The 20,053-nt window shown below is 56.5% G+C and overlaps 1 protein-coding gene and 1 long non-coding RNA gene across 13 annotated transcripts; one reads left to right on the top strand and one right to left on the bottom strand.

The window, feature by feature from the left end:
- Positions 1-9,009: 9,009 nt before the first annotated feature.
- POP4 (POP4 homolog, ribonuclease P/MRP subunit) lies at positions 9,010-18,321 on the bottom strand. 11 transcript variants are annotated; one of them, XM_070632462.1, is made up of 9 exons: positions 17,157-17,585; positions 16,745-16,835; positions 16,206-16,402; positions 15,486-15,538; positions 13,657-13,880; positions 12,300-12,377; positions 12,061-12,122; positions 10,359-10,460; positions 9,010-9,512 (listed from the first exon to the last, which is right to left on the bottom strand). In XM_070632462.1, the coding sequence occupies exons 5-9, from the start codon at positions 13,815-13,817 to the stop codon at positions 9,376-9,378; spliced, it is 540 nt and encodes a 179-aa protein (XP_070488563.1). In that variant the 5' UTR covers positions 13,818-13,880; positions 15,486-15,538; positions 16,206-16,402; positions 16,745-16,835; positions 17,157-17,585; the 3' UTR covers positions 9,010-9,375. The 11 variants fall into 11 exon arrangements, with proteins under 11 accessions (XP_070488563.1, XP_070488566.1, XP_070488562.1 ...); XM_070632465.1 differs by having other exon boundaries at positions 14,019-15,538; positions 17,450-17,583; XM_070632461.1 differs by having other exon boundaries at positions 17,450-17,583.
- LOC139085410 (uncharacterized) lies at positions 18,075-20,053 on the top strand. Of its 2 annotated transcripts, XR_011543663.1 has the most exons (3): positions 18,075-18,214; positions 18,631-18,707; positions 19,579-20,053. It is a non-coding gene; the product is annotated as an uncharacterized lncRNA (long non-coding RNA). The 2 variants fall into 2 exon arrangements; XR_011543662.1 differs by lacking the exon at positions 18,075-18,214 and having other exon boundaries at positions 18,356-18,707.

Raw genomic sequence — 20,053 nt, 5'->3', positions numbered from 1 at the left:
ACCAGGCGCCCCGCCCAGGCCTGCGGCAGCCCGCTGTGGCTGCAGGCCCCGCCCTCTCCCACAGGATGGGGCAGCGGCCAGGGGCAGGCAGCTCTGCTCCCCAGCACTGGGGCTGGGGGAGACTGGCTAAGGTAGGGGTCTGGGAAAGCCTCTCTGAGAGGTGGTGTTTAGTCTGCTCCCTCATCCCCAGGAGCTAAAAGAAGCCGGACATTGACCAGGAAGGACCATCCACGTAGGGCTGGAGTAGGATGACTAACTGTCCCGGCTTGCCTGGAACTGTGCTAAAACCAGGGCGGTCCCGGGCAGGCCTGGATGAGCTGGTGCCGCGAGAGCCTGGAGCCACAGGACAGGAGGGAGCACGGGGTGAGGTGGGGCTGGAGGGAGGCAGGGATTTCAGCATTTTATTCTCCGTGCTGGGGGCTGGGACACACCCCTTTGGCTCCCTGCAGGCGGGCCTAGAGAATGTGGCCACTTGGATTTCAGGGAGCAGGTGAGCCTTTGGGTCTGAGAGGAGAGAACCTGGGAGGGAGCGCCTCTCTCCTCTGATTGGGGGCCTGCATCCTGAGCTGCCCGGCTGCTCGGGGTCCATTAGCCCTGTCTTCATTATTTAGGGCCACGACTTACCTTTCATTCAACAAAGCCAGAACGGGGCTGCCACCATAAATGCGTCTGCAATGGGGCCTGGGCGGCTGGCAGGGGCTCCTCGGAGGCCCATCAGCCTCGGGGAGCGGACGGTAACGATCATTTACATTAATTAGGCAGCTGGATAATAGGGTATTCAATAGTTATTGCAGCCTTTAAATCCTACAGCAAATGCCGCCAGGAGCCCGGAGCTGGCAGGGGTTCCCACCTTGCAAAACCCAGTCCTGTCCTCACCTTGGCAGGCAAGGGGGCTTGAAATTCAGGAGGAAAGGGAGCTTTCCTTGAGTTCTAGAAGAATAGCTGATTTCCAGAAGAATAGCCTATCCGCGTGACCCACCGTGAACTAACCTCACTTGGCCAGCGCACGGGCGCCCAGTGCTGAGGTTCCACCGAGAGTATGGCCACAGAGCGCACAGCTGTGACAAGCAACAGGCCTCGCGTCTGGAAGATGAGACCCTACACTGTGGGAACTCTCCGAGCTTTCTGGTGACAGCTACCACACAGTAAACTCAGTTCGCTGGTTTATTCATGATGCTTGTTTTATGGTGAAGACCGGGAGGCCCTGAGAGGGGTGGCTGGCCTTGGGTCACAGAGCCAAGCCGCGTCAGGGCCCCCTGGAGGCGTGCCCACAGCACTGCCCATCCCAGGCCCAGCTTTGCCAGCCTCCTCACTTCTGGCTTCCCGAGGGCTCCTTCTTTCTCCGCCTCCCCTGCACCCCGCCCCCCGCTCCCGCTCCCTGCCCCCCTGCCTACTCCTCTTTGCTCTGAGAAGACCTGGGCTGCACCTCCTCCTGCCCCCTGGGCCCGCTGCCTTGCTCCCAGCCCCTCTGTCACTGCCTGGCTCTCCCAGCTGGGCTCTGGCCTTACAGGCCTCTTGGCTGTGAGTGGAGGCTCGGGGGCCTTGAGAAGCCAGGCCTTGTTTGTGGGGTGCTGTGGGCAGTGCTCAAACCTGTTTCTGTGCGTCCCTGACACCAGCACTGGTGTTGGGGTCTAGGCCTCCTGCTGGCCTCCCAGCCCTGGCTCTGGCCCCTCCGGCTCATCTTCCTGACCCCACTTCCCCTGCCCTGCCCTGCCCTGTGCCTGAAGCCTCCAGCCCAAGCCAGCCCACACCCCCCAGGTCCAACTTACCCTCTGGTTCCTCAGCAGGACGTCCCTTTCCCTGGCTGACCTCAGCTCAGCCCTCTGGCCTCATCTGAAGGTCAGCTCCCAAGGTAGGCAGCTTCACCTTCAGACCTGCCAGGTGCCCCGGCATGGGCCCCACCCAACCCTGCAGTCCCCATGGCCCCTGTCCCCAGCACTCACTGTCTATCTCCCCTGCTAGATTGGCAGCCTCATGTGGGTGGGGACCAGAAGGTCTGTGGCAACCACACCTAGTGACAGTGTGGCTGCCCTCTGGGTCCCTAGAGGTCCAGGGCAGAGAAAGAGCCAGTATTTTGAGAGGTGGGGGAAATGCTAACATTGTGAGTTTGGTGACATGCTGCATTTCTTAGGACTTCCGATTTCCTTGTTTTAATTCCGTGATTCTTGGGCAAGAGCTGTTAGGGTGACCCAGGCTTATGGTTCCGAACAAGGCTGCGTGGAAGATGCTGAGCCTTCAGACACTTATCAAGCGCCACTTACAGACTTATCCGCAGAAAGAACACGACCCTAAGTGCACAGTCCTGTGAGCTCTCAGCCAGCAAATGCGCTCGCGTTTCCAGCCCCCAGCCTGTGTGCAGAGTCACATCTCCTGTGGGCTGCGTGCCACACACAGCACGTCAGCCCAGATGGTGCGGTCCAGTCTCCTGGGGAAGGCGTTGCAGACAGACCCCCTCCCTCAGGAGGGCGCGCTCCCGGGGCTGGAACTGCCATTGCTGCTCCTGCCCGCAGAGGAGTTGACTCGTGTTTAGGGCGGGAGCGTGCTGGAATAAGCTGGAATAAGCCCTGAATTGTAGCGTGGTTTAAGTCCCCCAGGGTGGCCGGGTGCGAGGTGCCGACATGGGCGGCACATCAGGAAGCGATGTGCACACTGGTGGGCGCCTCCAGCACACCCCCGGCTTAGGGCCTGTGTGATTATGAGCAGCTCACAGTCAGACACTTTTGGGGAGACAAGGGCAGCTAAGGATGCTGTCCCTGTCCCCCACTGCAAGGCAAGCTTCCACTGAAGGGACGGGCAGGCGTGGCAGGCCATCTGCGATGTCGTGTCCCTCCCTCCCTGTCTTCTGGCAGAGGGGCCATTCAATTTGTGTGGATTCAGTGACCTACCACAACGCCACGCTCCCTGTGTTCACGTCCTTTGTGGTGGAACCTAAAGGTTAAGAGTGAGGTGGGCCTTGGACTCAGGTTTCCTGACGAAGTCTCCTGACTGGCTTCTTTAGCTCGGCCTCTCCCGGAGGGTCGCCAGCACCAACCCCCCAGTCCCCACGGCACTGGGGTCCATTGGGCAAAGCTGGAAAGGGCAGAGAAGGGCCGGCACGCTCGCTCTGTGTCACAGCTGTCTGGGGAGTGTAAGCTCATCCGGCTGAGTGGCCAAGAAGGGCAGGGCCCAGTGACGCCCGCAGGGCTGCCTGGGGCACTTGCCAGTCCGGAGGACAGGCAGGCTGTGGGCCTCAGGACACAGTGCTGCTCTGCTGTGCACAAGCCACGGCGATGGGGCTTGTCTGGGCCAAATGGGGGTCACTGGTCGGCGTCATGCCTGCTGTGCGTGCCAACCCTTATCCATCATTAGGGCCACACCCTTGGCTGATTGTTTTTTTTTTGTCAGACAACAAATATTTAACTGAACACATTATGTGCAGGCAGTGGTCTAGACTGCACAGAGGTGACAATGGTGACAATGGCCAAGAAGACAGGCCAAGTCCCGGCATGCGTTAGAACTGACATTCTATTGGAGGAAAATGACCAAGCAGATGAGATTCTGTTAGCTCCCAAGAGGCGCTGCTGGAATGGGGACGGGCATGCAATGGAGGGCCTGGGCTGAGGCCTCCAGAGCTGCGGTGGGAGGGGCTGCCCTGTGCTTGGTGGGGAGGGAGCGAGTGGCAGCTGCGGCTCTGCAGAAGCAAGGCGGTGCAGGCCGGGGAGGTGCTGGCTCAGGATGCGGGGCCCTTGATGACCCGGGTCGGGGACCAGCTGTAACTCTAAGTGCGCTGGGACGTCACGTGTGGGTTTTGAGCAGAAGACACGATCTGAGTCACGCTTCATACAGGTCACCTCGGCAGTGGCGGGCCACACATGATGGGGGGTGCAGGGGAGCAGGGGCTGCGGTGGCTGAGACGAGACGGTGGGAGGGTAGTGAGTATTGGAGTGGGACACAGTGAGAGGGCTGGAGGGGGAGCCAGCAGGACTCAGTGAAACTTGGGACGGGTGCGTGAACTCAGAGGACTCCAGGATGACCCCCGGTTCCTAGCTTAAGTGACTGACAGAGACACGGTTCACTGAGGTGGGCTGGAGGGGGAGGGGGCTTGTGGGGGAAAGGCAACAGCTCTACTTGCAGCCACATCAGGTCGGGACGCCATGAGATGTCCAGGTGGAGATGTCACCGGGCCTGTTTTCATCCCTCAACAAATATTCAGTGAGTGCCTATCAGGGGTCAGATGGTGCTTCTAGACACTGGGGGTGCAGCAGTGATCGCACAAAGCTGCTCCTCCAGGAGTTCACAGTGGGATGGAGGGAGGCAGACCATCAAGTTACAGATGCAGAATGGGGCTGGGGAGTCAGGCTGCCAACGCGATTTTGAGTCTTAAGCATATGTGAAGTTGTGGACGAGGCCACCTAGGGAGCGAACGTGGAAGAGCTCACAGACAGAGTTCAGGGCTAGTCCAGCACTCAGATGCTTGGGAGAGGAGGGCGATCCATGACAGACGCTGAGAAGGCGGCCACTGAGAAGGTGGCCCGGGAGGCAGGAGGAGACAGGCAGTGTGGGGCGACAGGAGTGTGTCGAGAGGCAGAGCATGGTTAACCGTGTCAAACGCTGATGAGAGGCCAGACAGGACAAAGGCAGGGAATTGACCACTGACCTGGGAAGACGTGCTCCGCTGGAGAGAGAGCCGTTCAGTGCAGTGGTGGGGCCAGCAGCATAACGATCCCCACTTCTCCCATCTCATCCCAGCCCTCCCTCCCGTCCCAGAAGGCACAGCCTGTCCTGGTCTGTTCCATCTCACTGGATCCATGCACCTGTGGGGTGCGGTGAGGGCCTCCGGGAGCGTCCTATTTCCTCTTCCATCTTCCTCCCTCGCCACGCCCTCTCCTCATCCAGGAGCTCAGTCTAAAGGACCAGGCCAGCTAACTTTCCCACGAGGGGTGTATGAAGGGGCAGGTCTGCGCTCCCGAGAGCTGCCTCCTGTGGCTGGACAGTCATGCCTTCTTTGGGCACAACTGACCAGGACACAGAATGGCTGAGCCCCACTTGGGGCCGTGTCCGTTCTGGATCCCTGCTGGGGATGCCAGCTCTACCACTTCTCTGTGCAGCCTAGATCTCTCTGTGTCAGTCTACTAAGCAATGCTCGTCCTTCACAGCTCAGGAAAAATTACCAAGAATGTTATTGACGCTAATTTTAATTTGTCTGGCACTCTTGTTAATGATGTCTATTTAAGACATCCATTAAAGGCCCATAAGGTTAATTAAATGGACAATTCCAATACAGTTCTATCAGAACCCCCTCTATTAAATTAATATTATAGACATTTAACAGATGTCTTAATTAGGCATTATAGCTAAGAAATGCAAACTAAATTAGAACTAAAGCCATTGTCCAGAAAGCAAGCTTTTTATCATAATTTATGACTTTTTGGGGGAATGTTCATGTTTACTCTTCAGAACCTCAGAGATCAGACATTTGACAATCTTTTCCAGCATCCAGAAAGCGGCATCCCGAGAGTCCCAAATCCTAAATCATAGTCCAGATGTCAGAGCTGGAAGAGACTTTAGACCCATCTGGAGCCCACGGTCCTCGCACACCATGAGTGGAGGAGCCAGCTGGGGTGTTGGAGAACCACGGCGCCTCCTCCCTGAGTCTGACTGCAGCCCAGGTCTGACCGCTTTCTACACGCATCCTGCTGACTCTGATCCAGGAAGTCCCAGAGTCCCACTTAGGACACCCTGCTCTAGTCTCACAGCCCCGCTTGACAGATGGACATTGAGGCCCCAAAAGACTCCAGGACTGGGTGACTGGACCAGCAGAATTCCACATCCTGCCCACGGGTTAGAACTTTTCTAGCAGCTCCTGCCATCTCTCCATTTCCACTAACGAGCTGGGCGTCTCCTATGGGTTTGCAACCAGCAGCCATGGCCCCGCAGCCCTTCCCCCCTTTCTCCTGCTGGCCCTGAGCCCAGGGGGCAGATGACTTCCTGGGTCCTCCAGGATGGCACTGCAGGCCCCTGCCCTGAGCCTGAGTGTAACCACACTCTTCACATCCCAGCCCTGCCCAGATCCAGAACCCCCTCCTCCAAGGAGTCTCCCTTGACCACTCTGCCCACCTGTGTGCACAGGTCCTCCCCCAACCAGACTTTGCCTGGCCCCACTGGAAGGGCAAGGGGAGTTCAGCTGGTTGCAGGAATGAAAGGGAACCTGGCAACCCCAGGGCTCCTGGTACTGGAGGGAGCAGCTGGACCTCAGTCCCTGTCTGAGCAATCATGGAACCCAGTGATGCTGAGAGCTCAGGGTCTAGCAGCTGGGCTGGTTGACCAGGCTAATGGTCCAAGCACCCCATACTGGGGTGTGGGAAGGCAAGGGCAGTGGCTGAGGATGGGGGCAAGACTGGGCACTAGAGCCTTTCTGGGGGGCCACAACAAGTCTGGGGGACAGCTCCATGGTTGTATGGACTGAATTATGTCCCCCTTTGAATTCCTGTGTTGAAGCCCTAACCCTCAATATGCCTGGACTTGGAGACAGGGTCTTTAAGGAGGTAATTACAGTTAAATGAGGTCACGAAGGTGGGGCCCTGATCCCATAGCACTGGTATCCTTACAAGAGGAGGAGAGACACCAGAGAGCTCTCTCCCCACAAGTGTGCACAGAGGAAGGCCACGTGAGGACACAGTGAGGTGGCCAAGGATAAAGCTCTCAGCTGACACCAACTCTGATGGCACCTGAATCTTGGATTTCCAGCCTCCAGAACGGTGAGAAATGCCCAGTGAGGAAGCCGCCCACTGGCAGTGTTGTGGCGCCAGCCCTGGCCACCAGCGCTCTGGCCACGACCTCGGCTGCCCTCCCTCCAGGTGCTTCGGCCTCCTCCCCCGGAGGCTCTGGCCCTGCCACTGTGTCCTCCAGAGTCGGACCCAGGGAATTAAGGGTCACAAGCCCACTAACTCTGCGAGACAGCAGGTCACTGGGCTGAGGTCTCCTGGTCCCATAGCCTCCTGTGCCCCGTCCGAGGTTGGCCACTCTGCTGCTCCATGAGCCTCTTGGGCCCAGGTTTCTCCAGTGCACGGTTTCCCCATGAGGCAGACTTAGCTGTGTCTCACACTTGCCTGCATGCCCAAGGGCCCAGCTATACTGGGGTCTTGCCCCTGGGCAGTGAAGACGGAAGTCCCACACTGCCTTCTAAGACAAGCCCCGAACCGCCGTGGGGACAGGGCCAGCCCTGACCCATCTCCCCTGGCATCCGGCCTTGTGCTGGGCAGCAGCTAGTGCAGCTTCATCAGGGGCACACTTAGAGCCAGTGCGCTGCCTGGCCTGGGCCTCCTCGTCCCTTCCTGCCCAGGGATGGCGTGGCCCTTGGGGCACAGCACCCAGTGACCGCAGGGTGGGCATCCTGGGAACAGGCAGGCAGGCAGGCACAGCAGCAGCTGCATGGCAGGCGAGCGTTCTTGCCCAGTCTCCTTGGGGAGCGGGAGAGAAGTCTACAGATTCAACAGCCACTCACGGAGACTTGAGTCTGCGCCAAGTGAAAAACAGATTTCACATGGCAAGTGGTACCAACAACTTTTCTGGAAAGCGACTGTATATTTACACAATATTGGCCGCCTTTTGCACTGCGGAGGGGTTGGCAAGAGCAGTGTGGTTAGAAGTTACAGCACCTATGCTGTTACCAATGTGGCACTTTCAGACGGCCGGAAGAACAGAAGCCACTTTACATGGAAGACAGATTTCCTCGGTGGGAACCACGCTATACACTTTAGAACAGTGTCCGCTCATCCTTGCGGGCATCCTCTAGTCAAAAGCCCGGCTCTGGAGCCAGACCATGGGCTTCAAATCCAGCTCTACTTCTCTCAGCTGGGGAGGTCCTGGGCAAAGGAGAGCTTTGAATGTGAGTCTCCTTGTAGCAAAACAAGTATGTCACACCCAGGGCTGTTGTTGGCCCCGGCTGCCCAGCCCAAAGCAGTGCTGGGACTCGAGCTCCGCACCACAGGCAGTGATGGATAGCCTGGGAGAGCATGGAATGAAGCCAGCTGACACCCGTCCTGGAGAGTGAGGGATACCTCACACACCGGGGGTGGGGTCGGGCTGCCAGGCCCAGTCCCTGTGAGACTCTGGGCTCATTCAGCCTTGGAAGCGCAGTGGCAGAGCTGGGCCTCCCGCCCTCCTGTCCTAAGTCAGGGTTACATTGCCCTTCTCCGCCACTGCGTTCCTCCTCCACGGCGGACTCCACCTGGGCAATACCAAGAAAGCCAAGCCTCTAGCACTGCGGCTTCTCCTGCTGGGAAGGAAAACCATGTGCACTGGCTGCCAGCTTGCCGCCAGGAACGCTCCTGCGCTCACCCTGCTGCTGGGCAAATACTCGCTTCTGAAAGGAAAGGGGCACTGGGTCCTTCTGAGCCCTGTGGCTCCTCTAACACCAGACGCTAGAGGCTGGCCCGGCCAGTCCTCACTCGGTCCCTGCCCACAAGGGCCTCACCCACTGGCCTGCAGGCACACCACCATGCAAGGTTGGGGCAGACGAAGCGCCAAGCCTTTCGGCTGCAAAAATGGAACGGAAATGTCAACTGAGCCCACTGCTGGGGACGCTGGCTCTTCCGGTTGGTGAGGCCTTGGCAAGTGTGGCGGTCTCCGCTTCCTCTCAGCCTACCTTCCGCTGGAGCCTCCCAGACTCAGAGCGAGAGGGCTGCTGCGGGTGAAGCCCCCGCCCGGGACAGTCACTAATAAGCACAGCCAGCCCTGGTATTGGCTTTTGTGCTCATCCCAGTGCCAATTCCCGGGGAGAGCGAGCCCCAGGTGACTTAGCAACTTCCCCGTTCCCTCCTCTTCAGCGTTCCTGAAACACCAACGCAAACCTTGGTCAGGGAGAGTTCACAGCAGGCCCGATCTAAGGGCATGTGTCAGAGACGCTCTGCACCACGGGACCATGGAACGCGGCAGCTGATGGCAGGCGTCACAGAGCACAGGGAACACAGTCCAGGCGCAGCCTCGGGGCTCCCCGTCCCTTCCCACTTGGCTGAGCCACAGGAATTGTTTACGCCCCCATGTGTATTTTATTATGACACAAACAACTGATTTAGCACAGGGCATTCAGACAACACAGAAAAGTAGGAAGAAGAACTAAAAACCAAACCACCCCACTGTTCAAGTCAACCCGTGTGAATGCCGGTGTTCTCTGCCAGCCCCTCCTCTCACGGGAGGCACACGGGCTCAGCGCCGGGGACATTTGCCCGCTGCTCCCCACGTCCTCACTCAGCACAGCGCGTTTCTCCCCAGTCAAGGGTCCTTCTCGCAGCTTTTAATTGGCTGGAGGTGCTCGACCAGCAGAACGGGCCTGAGCGTCTCTTCCCTGAAAGGCGGCTGTTCGGGTCACACACCAGCGCCTTTGGCAGCAGGTGCTCACAGGTCAACCGTCCCCTTCGCTTTGAACTTCTTCGCAGACCGCTCACTTGATCGAAGCTGGAATTTGCTCCCGTAAATGTAGGAAATGAAGCCGTCGATTTCCACAGTGAACACACAGTTTAGCTTGGGGATAACTGAACAAAAGCGGGAGAAAAAGATGAGAGAGAAAAAGACGAGGAAGGAAACCCTGGCAGTTGAGCTCACTTTCACGCAGAATATTATTCCTAAGATGTCTGTAACAGAAAATAAGCTGACAAGAAACAGGGGCCACAAAGGGGCCAGCGCAGGACCGCAGGCTGACTCTGCCGGGAGGCCAGTTCGATACCACTCGACGCCTGAATTTCAGGGTCAGAGGCTATGAACCAAACTCCCAGGAAAGTGCTAGAACGACTGTCCCACATAACTGTCAGGTGGACTCACAGCTCTGTGCTCAGTGGGGACACGTGGACACCACTTTCTGAGGTTTGAAACGAGAGCAGAATATACAGGGAAATGGGTGGAAGCAACAGGAAAAACCAAGCTTAAAAATGAAAGGAGCAAACCCTTCCGCTGTGCTTCTGCAGTCTCTGGATGCGTGCGCGAGGCAGGGGTGTGGGAACCTGGCAGCTGGCAGCCCAGCTCGGCTCTCCAGAGCCAGGAGTGCATCGAGCCGACGACGAGCCTGCACTGGCTTCCCCTGAAGCTGAGGGCTCCCCCACAAGGGCGAGGATCTCGGGACTCAGGGACAGGCACGACCGTAGCTTCCTTGCTGCTGTCTGTTTAGCGACATTCCTCTGGGCAGGTGGAGGGTCTGGGCTCAGCAGGCAGCCCTGCCCTCCCTGGCTATATGGGGCCGTGGGCAGCTGGGGGCAGGGTGGGTCTCTGCAGGCTCAGGCTGTAGGTCAGCAGGAGCCTGTAATCTGTGCGGACACGAGAGGCCAAGGCGAACCCTCAGAGCCGGGAGGCCACGGGCCCGTGTCCTGGGAGACACAGTGACATACCTTTCAGGCGGTCTTCTTTGGTGATGATTTTGAAAACGTGCTTTGTCTCCTGTAGAAGGATTCCTGTGACACCCACATAGGAGGGGCACTTGGATTTGGTGACTGTAGAGGAAAGGGGAAGCTCAAGGCTCGGGCCTCTGTGGTACCAGGGGCCCGCCTGTGGGGCCAGGGCTCTTGTCCCACCCTCACGCCCGTGGAGGGCGAGAGCACCAGAGGGGCAGGCCAGGCGGAGGGCCTCAGCTAGGCAGGGCCGCCTGCACGGGAAGCCAGGCTTCCCAGCGCCTGCCGCGGCTCTGCTGCCTCCGGGCGCTCTGACAAGGGGGCCTCTGGAGGGCCTGCAGCCCTGGGCCTGGGCAGGACTCTGGAGCCAAGGGGGTACATGTGTGTCCAGCACCACCAAGACCCCCAGTCAGGCGGCTCACTCACAGGATCTGAAGCAATACCCATCCAGCACTGTCTCCCCATAACCTCCCGGACTGTGGCCAGGGCGCATCCTGCCTGATGGTGCGCGGCAGCAAGATGGCAGCAGGTCCCTCCACCCTTGCCTACCCTGAGCTGGCCCCAGCACAGGCAGCAGACATTTGCTGAGCACCGCCTGTGCCTGGCACTGTCCTGGGTAGGTGCTGGGCACAGCGGGGGACAAGACAGTCCTGGGCCTGCTCTCACAGAGCTGATGTCCTAATGCAGAAGGGATGACGCGTGCCTAACCAGACAGTTCTACTTCCTGATAGTGGTGAGTGCTCTGGGGTAATGAGTACGGGGGTCACCTTTAGCAATGGCAGACACTCAGGGGAAGCATATGAGGCCTAGGGACCTGAACAATGAGTCAGTTTGTAAACACACAAAACGTTCTGGGCAGAGTGAAGGAGCACGCGCAAAGGCCTCCTAGTGTGTGAGCAGCAGAAAGCAGGCCAGCGTGCTTAGAGCTGGCGCCCAGGGAAGTCCGAGAGGCCCTTTGGACCACAGGAAGGAGGCAGAGGGCACAGAAGATGATTTCTATCACAAAACCTTCGCTCTGGCTGCCTGGTCACAGGAGGAACAGTGTGTCGGCAGGGAGAGAGTCTGGCGGCTTCTGCAGTAACCCAGGAGAGACGGTGGCAGTTTAGACGTGGAGTTAGGGCGTGCTGATGGATCGGAGGGGAGATTAGGAAGAAATGGGGATGCTCCAAGGTTTTTGGCCTGCACAACCAGGGTGAGCAGTGGTACTAGGAACTGAGATGGGGAAGACCGGGAAGGGCGACATGACGGGAGGCCTGGAGCTCGGTCTGGACGGGAAAGCCTGAGGCCTACTGGATGGTGGGTGGCCCTGTCCAGTGGACAGCCGGGTGACTGCAGGAGTTCCAGGGGAAGGTGTGTGCTGGAGATGACACCTTGGGAGCTGTCAGTCCTCAGCTGACATTTAAAACCACGGGATTGGATGGAAGGGACTTTCTGCTCACGATTCCGGGCCATGGGTGAGTGCCCGCAGCTGCTGTGCCCTCTGGGACACTAGCAGGGGTCCCTGTGCGGGGAAGGTACACAGAGGCCATTTAGAGCACCCCACAAGCGGCCAGAACTGGCTAAGATAGCCACAGTCACCTCCAACCCTACGTGCTGGTGACCTGAGGATGTCCACGTGGCAAGGACGGTGTCTAACGGAGACACAGCACCACGCTGCCCGAGTGATGGCCTGGGAGGCAGCATGTGCTCGCGGGCAACTCACCAGAAACAATGGCGCCGTGAAGATCTGCCTTCAACAGCTTGGCCTGAATCAGCTGTGGCTGCCTGCAAGGTAAACACAAGCCCTTACTGTGCACCACCACAGAGAGTTCTGGAAGACACACATGGGTCTACAAAGTTCTGCAGCCAGGCAAGGCAGGCCGTGGGCTCCTGAGGCTGCACTTACAGATCCTTAGACTCAGGTTCTGTCCCAAAGGGCAAGGCTTTGGAACTGCCACTCACGTGTCTGGCTTGAGACCATTGCACAGGTCCCGGATGTACTGTTTCCAGAGTTCATGGAGAGGGAGAAAAAGACTATACCTGTGTCAAAGTCAGAAAGAGGTAGAAAATTAGACACTGTGAGCTTGGCTTGATGCCAATGCCCATGACCTGGGGTCACTGGGGACTGGGGGCCACCCAGTTCTATTGTGGGTAACAAATCCATTACTTTCCCCGTCCAAACCTCAGCTTCCTCACTGGCTGAGCCCTCCTGAGGCTAAGTGTCTGCTAACGAGAAAAGGGAAGTGCTGCCTTTCTCTGACCTTTCATCCTTCCTGCCGGCAAGATGCAGCCGTGAGAGCTGGAGCTCAAGCAGACATCTTAGACCAGGAGGCAACATCTAAAGATGATGGAGCAGCAAGGTTGCACCCAGGGCCATACTGCCTGGGCCTCTGATGGCTGTGGAACCGCCTGCTACACCAGCCCAGGATCGTGTTCACTGGACGTCTGCTCATCTTCATGTCTAAGCCATTGTTATTTTCAGGTTTTCCGTTACAGGAGGCTGAACTTGGTAAGCCCTCAGTGAACAGGAGTTGCGACTGTCATACAGGTCCCTGTGTAAGGTAACAGGTCTGTCTAGAAGGTGAGTGAGGACCCCCGAGGCTTTCCACTGGAGCCATTACCACTTGTCCTGGCACCTCATAGGGAATCCACTTACCAACAGAGCTGTCGGTTAGAGAAATGAGGACCTCAAGCTCACAGCCCCCGGGGACTCTCCCGGCGGGGCCAGCAGCGAGGCAAGCCTGGCCAGGCGCTGCTTTCGTGAGGGGGCCACGGACCAAGGGACAGGCTCTACTCGCCTGTTGGGATGTGCAGGCTGCTTGGCTACAGATCTTGAAGCGAAAGTCGACAAACAGCCCTAAGACAGGCAAATGCAGAACTGCGGCCAAGGAGAGAGGGAGTGGCAGCCAGGGAGGAACAAGTCCTCCCACAGTGGTGCGTCCCTCTCAGAAACTTCCCAAACACGTGGGCAGCATGTTCTCTGGCAACAGATCGCCAGAGGGTCATTCTGTCCAGTGCTGCTAAAAGCTACAAACAGATACACATTAAAAATACCAGTTCCCCTTTTACTAAGAAAGCTGAAAAACAAACAGCCTGTTACCACAGGCAACTGACTCACGGATGGCCCGGGTCTTAGAAGCCAATGCTAGCACAGACACCAGTCAGCCCCGCCAGGCTTGCTGTTAAGAGCCCAACCCAACAGCCTGCATTGGTGAGGGTGGGCTGCCCCCTGGTGGCAGAAGCGGGAGCGGCTCCCCCAACCCACATCCAGACAGGAGGATGCTGCCGCCGGGCAGGCAGCAGGACAGGCCTGGCGTACCTCTGCTGCTCTGGTTTGATGTCAAAGAGCCGCAGCGCCCTCCTCTGCCTGGCAGAGAGGCCTCTGGACTTCCTCTTCCTCTCCTTCCGCTTGCGGCGAGTGCAGTACTCCAGAACCACGGCCTTGCGCTGCAGCTGGTCCTCGCGGGCCTGCTGGCTCATGCGGGGCGTGCTGCGCTTCAGGAAGGCCCTCACGAAGGCCCCGGCCCGCTGGGCTCCCGGATGCTGTGCGGGGACAGGGCGGCATGGCGCTCACTGCTCTGGCTGCGGCAGCCTGGGACCGCAGGCCCGCCCACACACTGCCGCGATGGGCTGCCCTCGCTGACCCTCCATCCATCCCTCGAGGCTCACACAGCCTCTCACCGGCTGAGTGTTCACTGGAGAGCCATCCAGATGTGCAAGTCACGTTCAAATGCCAATTCATGACTGCCACCCAGAGCAGCCGCGCAAACTCTGCCTTCCTTCCCTGCTTCTCTGAGGTTTCTCTGATGAGGATTAAAAAAACCAGCTTTATCTTTGGAAGAAAAGACTTCTCTCATCCTTGGAAAGGAGGAAAGCTTGACAAATGTATGACAAGGATATTTAATCAGTCGTGACCATCTGAAGACAAGCTCAGAGTAGAACCAAGCTATAGCCTGAAAGAAATGATCCCAGCACTAGGGAAAGTGGCAAACCCAGAGAGCCCCAGGCTATGCCGAGCCTCGGGGGAGGGAGTTTGACACTGCAGCCACGGGGCAATTCTCTTCACTTGGGTCTCCAGCCCTGTGGACGCAGCGTGGCTCCTCTCCAAGTCTGTTTCCACATCCCTCGGGGAAAGGAACTGTCACTGCATCTTGGCCCCCCACACTCACTCTCTCCCACACAGAGCACAGTGTCGCGTGGCTGTGACTGAGCACAGGCTCTGGGAGAGGACTTCTGGGCACAGCCACTCTCATAACTGTGTGTAATTCCTGAAAGGACTCTAAGCATCACTGCCTCTCAAGTTGGAATTCCACCACTTTATTCCTCACTGGGGTGCCTCTGCCCTCTGGCCTGCCACAGCTGGGGAGCACTGTCTACTGACACCCTGCCTCTCAGCTGGGCCCTTTCCTGGACCCTTGGTGCACTAACCAAGCTGAAGACACCTTGAGGCTAGTCTGTCAATGGAGATCAAGCTCTCCCTTCATGGGGAGTGGTGTAGGGAAAGGAAGATGTGAGGCACAGAATCTTCAAGGGAGCTCACAGTAAGGTAAGGAGCCTTCAGATGCTAACTAAACAGTCATTATCGTCATTATTATTACCCTGAGAGAACAATTACTTAATTCTTTTGAATACCTAAGTGGCCCCTCTTTCATGGAGAAGCCAAATAAAGGTAAATTGGTCTTTTAAAATTTTGATTTCAAGGTGCTCTCTCCTTCGAGTGAGTCCCCAGTGGAGCTTCCGCCAAACTGACACAGCAGGTCTGCAGCATCCACCTATGACCCAGAAACTCCAGCCAGGAAACGCCATCTGCCCGCCCTCTTCAGGAGTGGAGGGGGCACAGTGACAAGGTCAAATAATGCTGCCTACCAGACTGGTTTCAGGGGGCATAGCCTGGTGTCCCCTACACAGTGGGAGATGACACAGATCAAGAAGTCCCAGATAACCAAACCAGACTCTGGCAGAATGGAGGCCAGCACACAGAAACAGCCCATCAGAACAGCAGACCTTGACAAGAGCATAGCACGTCTACTGGGGAGATGAGAAGACAGACATAGGAAATGACGTCCAAGGCAGCACTAAAGGCTTCGCAGCCACCGAGCCATCTCTGTCGTCACCTGTCGCTCCCAGACCTCCTGCCAAGCACTGTACCTGAACATCCAACTCCTTTGCCTCTTTCTGAGAAAACGCATGGTAGATCACACCTGCAGGATTAAAAAAGCAAACAAAATGATCAATTCCTGTTGGGTATAAGACCCAAGACTTTTCTGACTATGAAAATAACTGCTTATTCAGAGACAGGAGAAGAGCCGGTGGTACAAAGGGCACAGCTTTAAAGCTTTCCTGGACGTCTCTTATCCTGCCCTCCGAGAAGTTCCAAGGGGGTGCTTTAAAACAGTGCTTCTCAAACTTCAATGTGTGCCAGACTCTCGGAGAGCTTAGTAAAATGTGGAGTCTTGAGCCCCACTCCCAGATCCTGTTTCTAACGAGCTCTCAGACGCTACTGCAGGTCAGCGGAGCACACTTGGAGTCACACTGGTTTCAATACCACAGGTTACGAGCTTGAGTTCTGTAAGCCTAATGATGTAACTCACTTAAAAGTTATATGATAGAGCTTTCTGGGATGCAGATGATTGGAAATATTACGTTTTGTTAACTGTAAGATGTTTAAAAAAGATTTTTCATGTTTTAATATCTATGAGATTGGGGTGTGTCACACAACTGATGCGCTGCGTCCACAGGGCTGGAGACCCAAGTGAAGAGGATTGCCCCGTGGCTGCAGTGTCAAAATCCCTCCCCCGAGGCTCGGCCTAAACTGATCAAATACAATATGTCATTCCTCAAACTCAAAATGATCAATGTGGTTTCAACCTTAAAAACTTCCACACTGGACTGGCTCCATGGCCGAGTGGTTAAGTTCATGCGCTCTGCTTTGGCGGCCCAGGGTTTCCCCCGTTCAGATCCTGGGCGTGGACATGGCAAGGCTCATCAGGCCACACTGAGGCGGCGTCCCACGTAGCACAACCAGAGGCACTCACAACTAGAATCTACAACTATGTACTGGGGGGCTTTGGGAATAATAATAATAATAAAAAAGGTTGGCAACAGTTGTTAGCTCAGGTGCCAATCTTAAAAAAAAAAAGCTTCCACATTCCTGTTTCTTATTTAATTCGTCTGAAGAAGAAAACCATTGCACTGGAGACAGAGCATAGGTGTGAACGGAATAAAAATGAGACAGAGGCCTGATTTAGGGGCCAAAAGACTAGAAATTTGGTTCACACTACATTTTATAAATTCCTGCCCAGCTCCCTTGTGCTTCCTTGAGTACACCTGAACAAGCAAACCAAAGTGGTTACAAGTTCTAAATACAGAGTCTGGTTCTCCCTCAAGTGGAAGACGGGGATTAAAACCTGTTTGCAGAGGGCAACTTGCAGGGCCTGGAACCCCAGGAATGACTGCTTCACTGTCACAGGTGCCTAGCGTTAGACTTGGAAGTCTTTTCTGTAACAAAACACATCTAATGGTTACTGAGCACTCATTACCTACCATGCACCCGATTAAAAGCTACACGTATTTTATCTCATTATACTTTCTGAACAATCCTTTAAAGGAGTTATTATTCCTATAATGCATATAAGCAAAGTGAAGTTCAGATACGCTGAAACAGCTGATCACATGGGAGTAGCAGAGGTGGAACTCGAAATCTTGACCTAAAGCCTCGTTTTAACGGTGTCTACACCCCTCTGCCTGGAACTGCCCAGTGTGCCTGCTTCCCTCCTTAGCACATGTCTCTTCCGCTCAACTCCCAAAGCATTGGGTTACCAGTGTCATTCCCCAGCGGGCTCCCCGCGCTTTACACCAGACGAGGGTCGTTACGAACAGCAGGCTGGGCAGGCACCATAATCAGAACCTCACAGAAGGGGAAACCAGGTCGGGAGGAGCAGGGCCCCGAGCACGGTCATCCAGAGAGGCAGCGGCCAAGCTCGGCCAAAGCCTCGGGCCCTCCTCCAGCACTCCCCACCAGTGAGCAGCCGCCCCGAGAAAACCCTCGGCTCGGACATCAGTCCGACTCAGAGACTGAGCCAGGCCAACGGGGACGCTGGGCTCAGCCTCACTTATTCAAGGAGGAACAACTCCCATGGCAGGCCGTTCGGACTCCGCAGCGCCCTTTCACCCGCCGCCCGGAGTCCCCGACCCTTCACATCCCGTCCCTCTCCGATTTCGTGGCCCTCAACCCCGCTTACTCTGCATTCTCAAGCCGCTTCCGGTGCGCTCTGATGACGTCTCCTTCAGGAGTCGCTCGCCCTGTACCTCGCTCCACCGTCTTCCGCAGCCTCGACTACCACAGCCTCTCTCGTCGGTCTGTGGTGGGGAGGTTCCTGGAGCCCGAGGCCGCACGGCACGCTAACCCGATAGCGGACGCGAGCCAACTTGCAGCTGGGGTCCCGAGCGCGCGGAGCTGGTAGACGGCGCCCCCACCATGACGTCACCGACGCGCGCCGCCCCAGGCTGGCGCATGCGCATGGGCGGACTCCGCCGGCCGGCGAGGCTCGGCGGTCGCCGGGCTGCGCGGCCCTTCAGCCTGCGTGTGTAGCCGGCGGGGAGAGGCGGAAGCCGAAGGGCTGACGCGGGCGTGTGGGAGGCTTGGGAAGGCCTGCAGCGGGGCGAGGCGAGCCGACTCGGAGAGACGCGAGGGCGGCCGGGGCCGGGACGGTGGTGGTGGCGGGAGTGGGGGTGCGGGTCCCTCGTCAGCGTCCCCGGGGGTGGCGAGGCCCTGGCGCTGGGGTGGAGGCCGGGCTTCTCGCTCGTCTGCGCCGCCGACTCGCTGTGTGGCCGCGCTGAAGGCCCTGCCCGGCCCTGGGCCCCGCTTCCCATCTGCTGTGAGTGGGCTTGGTTTTCTTGAGACCCAGAATGTTCGTTTCTGTCAGAGATAAAGGCACGGACTTGATTCTCCCTGCTGTGGGCGGGGCCAGGCCGGTGTGGCTGCGGGCCGGAGCCCGCGGATGCGCGCGCCCGCCACCGGGGGCCGGCCTGGGCAGGCTGCCGCGGGGAGCGGCCCCCCGTGCTCTTTCTCAGGGACCCGGAGCTGGGTCTGCAGGTCCTAGTTGAGAAGCATTGGTTTAAGTTTGCTTGCGTGGTGACCTTGAGCCATTTCGATTTGGGACGGGAGGCTGCAGGCCCTGAACTTGAGTGGCTGTGGGGTGGCATGCCCGGGTGAGCCTGAGGCCTTCACGGTGTGTGTGAATTACCATGAAAGTGGAAGCGCAGCGTTTAACGCCGTGTGTGGCACTTGCAGATGCCGGAGCGTAGTTAGGAGTCTCTGGGACTGAGTTTGAGAAACTGCACCCGGGGATCCACCATGTGAGCTACCAGGTGTGAATTTTTAAAATGGCTGCGTGAGACAGCAGGAGACGGGAAGAACCGAATTCAGGGCTCTAGACCGGGGGCCCTTTGGAGCAGGACCTGGTGATTGCGGAGAGAGGGGAGGAGGCAGACTCTGTCTGAGAGCTGCTCTCCTAGGTTGTCAGCCAGGACAACCTTAGCTCCCTTAGCTCCCGGTTGACCCTAACTCGAGGGGCCAGGGGGATGCCTGCCCATCTGCCCAAGAATTCCCTGATTAGTGGTGGGGGGGGGGGGGGGGAGGCGCTCCCAAGCTGCAGTTACTCCTAGTTCCCTGATCATTAACATCTTTGTAAAAAGCAAACAAGCCACTTTATTATCCTCGTTATTATTGTCTATGTATGCAGAGAGATACCTGTCCCTGTAGGTGTCGGTATTAGTGTGATGGTTGCTTATAATAGCAAAATATTGGGAACAACTTGATATTTGACAGCGGTGGATTAAATAGCTGAAGTATGTGCTAATTAATTACGTTAATTAAATGCATTACAATCACAGGGTAAACTTCAAAAGTTCAACTTCCTTGGCTTCATCCCTGAAGATTCTTATTTTGTAAGTGGGTGCCAAGAATCTGTATTTTAAAAAAGTGTTCCCAGGTGATTTTGTCTAGTAATTATGTTTGAGAACTATCGTGGGGTACACTTATATAACGTATATAATGGAATACCGTGTAGCCATTAAACAGATCACATACAATTTTTAAAAAGGTTACAAAATGTTAACAAATAAAACCAAATAAATACACAAAAAGGATTGGAAAGATGATTTTTTTTTCTTTTTGTCTATTTTCTAAATTTTATTCAGTGAAAGTAAGGCTTTCTTAAAATATTTTCCTTTTTTATAGCTATCAGTGACAAACTTTGCAACGTGGATGTGTGTGTTTTCCCACTAGTGACTGGAAGTTCCACGGAAGTCAAGGTATGGTGGCGGCGTTGGAGATGACTCCCTCCACCCCCGAGCACCTTATGACAAACTCCAAAAGAGACACAGAAAAAGGGAAGGAATGCTGCGGCGAACCCCCGGATGCTTTTAGGTTGGCCACTTAACATTTTGCTCTAGTTGTCCAGGTTTCTTTTGACTGCCGCTTTAAGACAGGCCGGCTGTTAGGGGAGCACGCAAGGGAAGTTTCATAGAGGACCACGGAAAGATTGAGCCTCCACCATTAAGTGCATATCTGAAAATTAGCACCCTCCTCCTAAGTAAACAACCAAATCTACAGAAACCATTCACCTAGTAGCCTCTGACAATACACTGGAAACATATTTTTCCTACACCCTTTTCCTCCACATTTGGATTAAAGAAAAACATGGTTTCTAGTA

Source organism: Equus przewalskii, chromosome 9, assembly GCF_037783145.1.
Source record: "Equus przewalskii isolate Varuska chromosome 9, EquPr2, whole genome shotgun sequence".
Lineage (NCBI taxonomy): Eukaryota > Metazoa > Chordata > Mammalia > Perissodactyla > Equidae > Equus > Equus przewalskii.
Note: the sequence above shows the minus strand (reverse complement) of the source record. Positions and strands in the feature narration are given on the sequence as shown.

Excerpts from the sequence above, each read along its gene's own strand:
- POP4 (XM_070632457.1), bottom strand. Across the intron at positions 12,123-12,299 it reads AATGGTCTCAAGCCAGACAC|GCAGCCACAGCTGATTCAGG; the intron begins GTGAGTGGCAGT and ends TTTACCTTGCAG. Across the intron at positions 10,461-12,060 it reads TCACGGCGCCATTGTTTCTG|TCACCAAATCCAAGTGCCCC; the intron begins GTGAGTTGCCCG and ends TTTCCTCTACAG.